General features: G+C 34.9%; 1 protein-coding gene across 1 annotated transcript in view; it reads right to left on the reverse strand.

The window, feature by feature from the left end:
• Eip63E (cyclin dependent kinase Eip63E) overlaps nucleotides 1-10,030 on the reverse strand; it is a 331,847-nt gene extending 321,817 nt beyond the window's left edge. The window contains exon 1 of the mRNA XM_089597237.1: nucleotides 9,336-10,030. Coding sequence (XP_089453363.1) covers nucleotides 9,336-9,381 — 46 coding nt within the window. The 5' untranslated portion in view covers nucleotides 9,382-10,030. The remainder of the gene's footprint in view (nucleotides 1-9,335) is intronic.
• Nucleotides 10,031-10,857: the final 827 nt, after the last annotated feature.

The raw sequence follows: 10,857 nt of genomic DNA on the forward strand, positions 1-10,857 counted from the left end.
ACTAACACTTCACGGGGGGTGGGGAAGGCGCAGAATTCAAGCACATACATCTTGAAGGCCAACATTACCAAGCTCTTGTCGAGGACGCCGGTAATGACTACTCACCTAAAGAAAACGACCCCAATAAACAGAAACTTCGAGATAATATCGAAAAAAAATATTGAGGGAGACAGTAAAAACCAAGCTGTTAACAAACTAGACGGAGAGAATATGGAATAAAGCAAACAAGATATGGAAAGTGAGAAAAAGAGCGAGAGAGAGGAAGAAAAGAGGAGTACCGATGAAAAGCGCATCATGCCCCCGCCTAAACCTCCACCACTACTGGACACTAACACCAAACGAGACCTTCTCTCACCGGATAACGATCAGGGCCTAAATAAAGCTTTAATAGAAAAAAGCGACGATAATCCCGACGAGGAGAGAAAAAATTTTGACAAAACGGGCACAATGGACAAGTACAGAGTATTTAGGACACAATTACCACGCGACGTACCTCCATGGGCCCCACAAGACGGCTCAAACCTTGTCCCATTTCAAATAATGAAAAAAGTCGAGTATTACCGGTTCAGATATATCGACAACTTACCATTTTTTTACAATAACGGACGATATTCCGGGCACAGAGACCATCGACGCGCTGTACGAGGGTGGCTACACAAACCCAGTAATCATGAATAATGAGACGAAGGCAGTAGGTGACGTCGTGTTGTCCAAAATAAGAAAATTGTCCGTTATTCGAATGTACGCGAAAACTCACTTCAAAGATTCAGCACTAAGATCCAACATAAAGACATGTGTGACAGCTCTAAGATCACTAGTAATGGTGAACAAGTTAAAAACAATACAATTAGTAAGGGATTTAGCGATACTAAATCTTAACCAATGGACATATGTAGTCGAACAATTTGAGAAAATTGTTAAAGGCATAAAAATAAGTGCTACGTTATACACAAATACATTGGTAGTGCCACCAGACGATCAAAGATAAAAGCTAATAAAAGAATACCATGTATCAGCAGTAGGAGGACACCGTGGTATTAATAAATCATATAGCAAAATAGTAAAAGACTTCTATTGGCGAAATATTAGGCCAGACGTAAAGCAGTACGTACTCGGCTGCTCGTCATGCTAAACGAAAAAGCTAGTATGAGTAAAAACAAAACAGGCCATGGTAATCACTGGCACTCCAAGCAGAAAATTTAAAAAGATATCGATAGACTTCTCTGGACCAATAAACAAACAATCAGCTCACAAAAATGCACACATTTTATTAGTACAGCATTGGTTAACCAAATTTGTAGTGCTGGCTCTCGTTCAGAAAGCCACAGCAGAGGAAACAGTGAGGGCCCTAATGAACAAATTCATATCATACTTTGGGGCCCCAGAAAAATTGTTATCTGAAAGGGAGACGCACATCATGAAAAAAATCATGGAGGAATTTGTCAAACTATTTATAGTCGACAAAATCGGTAGCACGGCTTACCACTCCCAAAGCAACGGTGCAATCGAGCGCATGCACCACGTCCTAACAGAATATTTGAAAGCATAGGTCAGCCAAACCAAAAAATTAGACGAGGTATTACCACTGTGCACACTGGCATACAACACGTCAGAGCACGAGAGCACAGGCTACTCGCCATACAAGCTTGTATTCGGCCGACGTGCAAAACTTCCATCAAGCTTCAAACAGCCGGAAAAAAGACATACGTACACAGACTTGCTAGAACAAATAACAGGGAACCTCACACAACTGAGAACGCTAGTAGCAATGACACAGACACAAAATAAGTATAGATCAAAATACTATTACGACAGAAAACTGAATACAAAGTTCTTCATGGAAGGAGAAATGGTATATATACTAAAAAAACCGTTCAAAGGGAAGTACGACGACCATTTTGAAGGATGATATGAAATAACGGACATAGATTACAAAAATCACAACGTAAAATTACAAAGAGGCAACGAAATGCGCGTAGCACATGTGGACAAAATCAAAAAAGCGTGTATACTAAAATCCCCCCACCCAGCACAATACGAAAAGGAAAAGGAGCAAGATACTACAGAATAAACACGATACTTTTTCTTTTTCGCGGCCCTCAGACGAGACGCAACAGAACAACGAATTGTATAGAGGGAATATAAATACATTAATAAATGTGCAACCAACGGACGTTCAGATAAATTAAAACCCTCCCTTTTTTTTAAAAAATTATACTAATAAAATACGTACAACATACAAAAAAAATTTTCGCAGCCTCCGGACGAGCCGAAAAATGTAACAAAAGTAGATTACAAAAAAAAAAAAAAAAAAAAAATAATAGCACTCGCAGAGAACACTAAAATAATAATAAATAATACGAATACGGACAAATAAATTAAAATAGTATGATGAACGTACTATTTATATGATCTATTTTTCATTATACGATGCCCCAGCATGTCAAAAAAAAAATCTTACAACAAGACGTACACAAATTTTCTTTCTTCATCCACAAAAACTATATTTTATGACACCATTATTATTATCATCCGCTATTAAGTTAAAAGAAAAAAAAGAAAAGAAAGAGAAGAATACTTGAGTTCAAAATTGTTCTTATACGGCAAATGGCTGTACACCCAACGTTCGGAGACAGATCATTGTACAAATAATTAGTTACATTTTTCAAAGAATGTACATTAAAAACACAAGTAGTACAGTAATATTTTGATAAAAACGACATTAATAATAGTTGAATAGTTAAGTAAAGCATCCCTTTAAAAATTATTATGATAATTATCAAAAAAAAAAGTTTGTTCATCCGGAAAACTACATTTTTTCTAAATAATCTAGAAGTGAGTTTAAAATAATTTTTCTTTCAATCGTTTGTCTTTCATTTAAGATTGCGTTTTAAGACATTCAACACGTCATTTTTTCCGATAGTTTTAAATCTAGCAACTAAAACATCATAACTAATACCAAAAGTAGCGGCGTTGGCTCAGTGGTAAGCGTGTTTGTTACTGATATAACGCTGTTCTAGGGGTCGTGGGTTCAATTCCCGGTGAATGCAGGTTTTTTTCAAAAACTTTTTTCATCGAGAAAAGTTCCTATGTAACTCCGGCATGTCAGGGCGGGTTTTTCCGTGAAATTTCCCTTCAAAGTAATTTTAGAGTATTTTTCTTCCCTCAGAAGTCTTCGGGCCTGGGTGAATGCGAAACAGTGTTAGAGCTATAGCTTAGGGATTAGCGGATCCGATGCCAGGCGTCGGGCAGGATTCGCCGACCTTACCGGCGAGGAGTGTTCCCTGGAACATGGCGCTTCTCCGAGGATGCTAATTAGCCTGGATCCGATGCTTCGGCAGAGAGCGCCGGCTTAACCAGCGAAGAGTGGACAAAATAAAAAATAAATAAATAAATAAAGAAAAAAAAAAACTTTGAAAGAACGAACAATCATCAGAAGTCGAGGGAAGAGTTTTTGAAAATATAAAAATTTTCTTTATTCCTGGAAACCATGCTTGAGTTTCAGAACGGGTCAGGCCGACAGGGTCAGAGTTAACAAATCACCCCACGCCATTCTCAACTTCAAAAAGCACTTAAAGAAGCACGAATAATTTTGACAGAATAAAAAAGCTTTTCCAAGTTTTCGGTGAGAATCCGGACAAGGATCACGATATGATTTTTTTTCATGTAATGCATTACTACTTTATATGTTTACAGTGCCAAATTTGAGAAATTGGTTAAAAATATTTTCATTAAAAAAAGGTGGATAGCGATGCTATGTTTGAGGTACTCTCATTACTCCGCCTAATTTAGGACATTCTGGTGAAGTAAGAGAAACTGACTATCTCACAAAAATAGGCAAAATTTTTGTCGACTTTAATCAATGCTAGTGTTAGGATTTTACCTCCCCACATCAGACACTGGTGCACCCATGTTTGGTGTGGTTTTTTCCCTTGTCAACTCGTGAAAGATCTAAACTAGAAACGATTTATACTAGAAACGAGTTTGGTTAGATGGCTTCGCTAAATTCTCATTAATCCATAATATAGGTATACTTTTTACAGAAGCAAATATAAATAAACGATTATAGAAAATTCACGGTTGTATTATAAATAACTTAATAAAAAACTAGACAAACAAGTAAATGTATATACACATTTTTATATTTCTAAATACTTTTTGTACATGATTATCTAACTATGTACTGTTTAAAGCGTATGTGAACACATGCATAAAAAAAAACATGCTTTAAAACATGTATAGAAATTTGGCTGTCTTTGTTTACTACATTTACGTTATGAGTTTTATTCAAAAAATTAGTAACTATACACCTAAGAGAGATCATCAAGACGCTGTTGCCATAGCGTAAGATTATTGATTTTTCTAATTTCAGTTTCCAATCAATTGAAATTATTTTGAAGTATGTTTTGCCTTACTCTGTAAGAGGCAAAAGTAAGGGTTATGAGATACAGCTGGATACAGCACCCTGAGAGATTGTGTATATTAACTCTCAACTTACAATTGTAAGCAGCTTATTGATAACATAAGTTTAATAATCGACTCCTAAGTTTCCATACCATATAAATTTTTAATAAACAAACACAATTTAGTGGGAAGGAGGACACCACCATTAGTAGCATGCACCCTCTCATGCCAATCGTGAAAGTACACATACTCATAGATATACTGTGGGTACTATTGCAGTCAAAGTATTTATCATATGAATTGTTTTCTTCAAGTTACCATTGGCATGAGAAAACATCGCATAACGGCTTTGAAATATAGCAATAACAGCATTACTGCATAGCGTGGGTTTCCTCTATGCAGCCCATGCTTACAAATGACATGGAAAATAACTATGCTGCTTGATTAGAAATAGGATACCAGTAAATTATTTTACGACTCCAAGTGATTGTAGCAGGACTTTAAGTTCTGTTTACTTTTTTCTATGAGGAAGCAAACAATCCTTGACTACTGCGAAATCTGACGCGAAATACACTTTTAAAAAGAAATAAAATGTAAAGAATGTCATTTGAAAGAAGCGTAAAAGGTTGTTAAAAGAAGAGAATATGTATAAAACGTAATTGGTTGCTCATATAATTCCGAAACAGTATTGTAGAAACCACAGATTATGGTAAGTTTGCAAAAAATAAAAATAAAAAGTAGCTCAGTTAGTCAGTTAGATGAGTTTTAAAAATGTTAAAATGATATATTTCGTCACTACGGTATAAAGTACAAATATGACTGCCTGAAGGGCGCACTTACTGTATGTTTGTGTCCGAGTCGCGTAAAACGTTTTTCTTAACGAGGGCGCAAAGTGCAATTTTGCACTCAGGTAGTTTTCTATACCCAGGCACTTTAGGCCCGGTGGGCGCAAAAAACTTTTCTGCCCGTGAGCCTCAAGTGATGACAAGAGTGCAAAGCCGTAGTTGCAAGATGTGTTGATTTTGAATTGCAACCCTCGCTCTTTCCAGCCTAACTAGTTATGATCACGTAAGAACTCTATTTTTCCTATCTTGGGCGTTTTTAATGGTCGGGTGTGCCCTCGGTAGGAAAAACAGTGTTCAGTACACAAGTACCATCTATCTAAAGCTACCTTATGATCCCTTGGACCGCAAAATACTCCTGGAGGTGATGGCACTTTTGTTACAAAAACTACCATTTTCTACAAAGGGCTCAGTCAACGTCCAAAGGTTTAAAAAAACGCCTTAAGTAGGACATATATTTTATATCATTAATAATTAATGACATAAAGAAATGTAATACGTGAAAAAATATTACAGTGTAATATTAAATGAAAGAAAACTAAAACTTTTCAGAAAAAAGAGGACAAATTTTTTATTTAAACCCAGATAACAGCTTGAACTTTTTTCCTCGATGTTATCAGAATCGATTCTCAAAGAGATCTGCAAGATAAACCAAATTTTCGCTCGCTTTTTAAAATAACATTTTTTTTAAATTGCCATGGCAACGAACTCGAACATGTACGTTCGCCTGTTAAACGTTTAAAAACGAAAACAATTGAAACTTTTTAATGACGACAATAAATTATAATAGTAATAATAATAATAATAATAATAATAATAATAATAATAATAATAATAATAATAATAAGAGAATCACTGTTTCTCATTGATATGAACACGTCCTTTCTTTCGTCTTAAAAACCAGCTCCCGACCAATCGTCTGCAAGAGTGCCCCTTTGCACGTATTATTGATGGCCTTTTATTCAAGTCATTTATGTTTCACATATTACTTTTTATTTAAGGTAGTAGTCGATCAAAAACACTTTTCTTACGATTTTTCTAAAATTTTGTGTGTGCCTTAAGATTGCTATTATTTATCATGAGCCAAAATTTGAAGAGGCTTAGCGGTATAGTTTTGGAGATAGTAAAGTTTTAATGTTGAACTTTTAACACAGGAGGTATAGGAAAGCGCCGGATTGGGGGTCGATTTGTGAACGAAATTGCTTAAATCTCTAAAACGCTTCTTACAATGTTTCGTAAAAAATAGTATGATATAATTTATATTATAAAGCAACTGTGGTTCCAATTTAAAAGGGCTCAGCGGTATAGTTTTGTTGTTCAAGCTTTACAAAGTTGATAAATTCAGTGAAAGTCGCTCCTACAACGTTGTCATTTTTCGAGATAGTTGTCGAAGCGATATATATAGTATACGCATACGCTACAGCGCATTATGGCACGCACTGTAGAGTGCTCGACTACTACCTTAAATCAACGATAGTTTAAAACTGTAATCTAAATTACAATTTAAAGAAAAAAAAAATTTTTGTGGAACGAAGTTCCTTTTCTCGTGTTATGAGTTTTGGGCGCATGAGGGCTAGACCGAAAAAAGTGTAACAAGACTTTTTTCCGACCTCGCTATAGTAATACAGCCGTGTACAAAGCTATGTACATTGTTTCAGGCAGCTCTCTCTTCATGAGCGCGCACCGAAGGACCTGACAGCTCTCTTTTGTTCGGCCTCCTTCGGTTGTACTCGGCCAGTAGCTCCTCCTCCCCGCGCCGCGTACCGTCAGCACTACCGACACATTTATAGAGTCCGCTGTAAGTATATACGTATAGCTTAAATCGTCATGTAACGTATTAGTCTCTTCCCGCTTCGCGCACCCCGCGCTATTGCACAGATTTCACCGGCTGTAAAAATGGCTGTTTAGTTCATTGCCCGAAAAAAAAAATTCGATACAATCTTTTGTTTTACTGTAGAAAAAAAATCAATCATTTCCCTACAAAATTTTCCCAGGAGCATGGAAAAAATCGTTTTGTCAAAATCCGAAGTTGATTTCGTGTATTTTTTTAAAAATTTATGGTTGATTGCCTACTTTTTATTTAGTTTTTTGCTTTTATCTCCGCTTCTATTACTCGTAGAGCCATTTTACAACCACCAATCTTTTTGTCATCAAATTTTCTACTAAATGAACATCTTTGTAAATGTATTATTTATTATTATAACACACTAATGGTAACAAAGAGTAAAAAATATTTTTTTTTAAACAATCAATGTAAAAAAAGAACTACCATCTCAATTTGAAAGTAACCGTGAGAAAACATAGATATAACATTGCACAATAAGAAACTGTTTTTAAAATTAGAGAATAATTATTAGTTTTTGCTCATTAATTGTTTAAGGTGATACTGTAAAGTGTTATTACAAACATAATTGTTTGTTTACAAGAATGATTGTGCTGTTGTGTTGACACAGTCACAATTCATGTTTTTATTTTTTTTCTGCTTTCGTAGGACATGTCCTAACACCAACACACAAAAAATGTATTACTTACTCGAACCTAATACTCAAATAGCTTGACATTTTATCCTACACATTACGACTGTATGTAGCCAATGTCTACAAAAAAGCGAATGGAACTTCGTTCCGACCCTTCGAGCATATATGCTCGAAGTTCCGACCAGGGGTCCATAGACCCCTCATGCCTGGTTTTTTTGTTGGTGTTTGCAAACGCTTTAGGCAGGCTAAACAAGATTAAATTATGAAATTAGTAATAAATTTCAGAAACTATACTTGAAGTAAGAATAGTAGTAAAATTTTGTTCAGTAGAATGTTTAATAACTATTTATCTTACTTTCATATTTTCAATTATTGATCTTAAGAATATGGTAGAGACTAGAAAAAGTTGTCTGAAAATTTTTTGAATAAATAGTACAAAATATACAAATGAACTTTGAATTTTCCTACAATGATTATTTGAAGATGAAGAAGACATTGCAGGAAATGTGGCAATAATATACTAAAAAGAATACCAAATATTTCTGTAATAATTACGCGACAACTTGTGTTATCTTTTGGCTATTTTATTATTATTTTTTTTTTTTTCACAATTATAGAAAAATGGAAGCTTTGAGATGACAATTTCAAACATCATTGTACGTTTTTTAAAAGTTTTCTAATAATTTTGCAAGACATAATATTCATAATTAAATGTTTTATAATGACGTTTTATTCAAAATGATGCTAAGTATTGGTGCAGTATTTAGCTCTTGGGTTATTTTTCAAGTATAGTTTTTTTTCTTTTTAAAAAAACTTTCGAAAAATATTTGTACAACTCCTAGAAGAAGGGTGGAAAATTTTTTTTGTAATTAAATATTGCAGCCTAAGATAAATATTTTTTTAAACAATACAAAAATATGTCATGAATTATCCCTAAAATTTATGGGAAATGTTTCAAAAATTTTTAAATGAAATTTCTATGAAAATATTATATGTTTACAGAATTATTGAAAAAATCATTCCTGAAGATTTCATTGCAATCATTGACACAAAATTTACTATATCTTCCGGGAAGACTTATGCAAAATTTCTTTAATTTTTTTTTCAAAACAATTCAGTTATATTTCATTTCATTGTCGGCCAATGAAGTCTACATGTTACATCGAAAACTCACATGTGCAAGTAACATCTTTCAACTTTTCCTAAAAACAGAATGAGATACTTGTAACCAATCTTAGATAGGTAGCATTTCAGACTTTCTGTTTAAATGGTACATTCTATGATGGGATGAAATTTTTTACCACAATCGTTTTTTGTAGTAGATTGCAATCTAAAGTTGGAACAATTCATACAACTACAGAGTGCTGCCAAATTTACACAATAAAACTTTTTTAATTGCTGTTTCAATCAAATCATTCAACTCAGCAAAGTTGTCAGGTGTGGTGTCGTGGCAAAACTACCTGTTGACGATAAGAGGATATTGTCTGGTATGCATTATCAAAAGTACTTAATAAAGATAAGATTTGTAGTCACCACTATGAGTTTTATATTAGTGTAGGATCACAAAAAATTGATATTTTAAGTTAAAACTTGAATTTGTGTCATACTATACCTTCTTTTACTTTAGATGTAGATGAACCTTTATCTTGGCAGTACATGGTTATTCACTAACAGCATACATGGTTAACTCCACTACCTAACTTCATTTAATAAAATGCATTACATCAGCAACTTGAGTTTGTATAAATATCTTTTCGACATAATTATTGAAAAATTAATTTACTACTTGCTAAAAAAATGTTACATTCAAACTTCAACAGTTACTTTTGTGTCAATAAGAAACAAGGTCGACATTGAACAAACAAAAATGAGTTTTTCCTTGAAATCATTTTTTTCTCATATCTTATGTTAACTACTTCCCAACCATCAACGATTATATCTTGGATTTAAAAAAGATTCGATGATACTTGGCATTACATTGTAGCTTTCAGTGAGCCATATAATGACTTGTAGGGGCTTGGATAATAAGGTATTACATTTTTTTTAACCTCCTGTTCTTGCTACTGGTGCTAAATAAGTATTGAATAGAACAATTAAAAAGTGTACAATAATTTCTCTAAGGTTGGAATACAGATTAATTCCACTTAATTAAATATTAAATATGACAATAATAAAGTGTACAATAATTTATCTAAGGTTGGAATACACATTAATTCCACTCAATCAGACGACCCTGACAAAAAATGACCACCAGATGGCCATAGCTTGAAACCAGGACCTGGCCAGGCAGCCGCGGCAGGCCCTGGCCAGTGTTGTAATGAGTTTATCGAAAGGTCATGGCCAAGCCCTGATGTTGGAATACATATATATGTAGGCATATAATATAACCTTCGAGTTTCGAGACCTAAAACATACGCACATAAGTACACATGTATGTGTAGACACACGTGGTGTGCTTCAAGAGAGTGAGCAGCAGAACCGCCGCTGTTTGTTGCAAAATCTACAAGGTGGAAATATCTTCCTACATAATGTATAGTTGTAAGGGCAGGGCTTTCCACACTACCCCCCGAACCCCCTGCAGACCACCCACCGCCCCCCCCGCAAAATGAGGGAAAATTCGATTACTATCAATAATATTTCAACCCATTAAAATAACAGCCAAAGACCATAGAGATATTATAGATAGAGTAGGCAAGCCTCGCAAGTGGAAGCGTTAACACGTTAAAAAGAGATGCAACATTGAGCCACCTTTCTATCTCTCTCTGTGCTCGCTGCTGATTTACTACAGATGTTTTACGTATATATAGGCATAGGCAATCAGTAGCGACCAAACAGGGAGATAGAAAGGTAGCTCGATGTTGCATCTCTTTTTATCGTGTTAACGTTTCCACTTACAGAAGAATCGGTGACTTGCCTACTTTATCTATAATATCTCAATCCTAAGACCCACTGAGCCCCCCCCCTGAGCCGCAACCCGCCGCACAATTTTTAAGGTCCTCCCATGACCCCCCCGGAGCCCCGGAGCCACCATCCGCAAAATAAGGAAAAATTCCGTTCATTTCACCGTTATTTTAACCCATTAAAAAACTCCCTTAGTTTTCTCTAAGCCCCCTTACGCACCGTGCATGATTTTA

Source organism: Copidosoma floridanum, unplaced genomic scaffold, assembly GCF_036245765.1.
Source record: "Copidosoma floridanum isolate Cflo_tuat_1 unplaced genomic scaffold, Cflo_Japanese_pri ptg000031l, whole genome shotgun sequence".
Taxonomy (NCBI): domain Eukaryota; kingdom Metazoa; phylum Arthropoda; class Insecta; order Hymenoptera; family Encyrtidae; genus Copidosoma; species Copidosoma floridanum.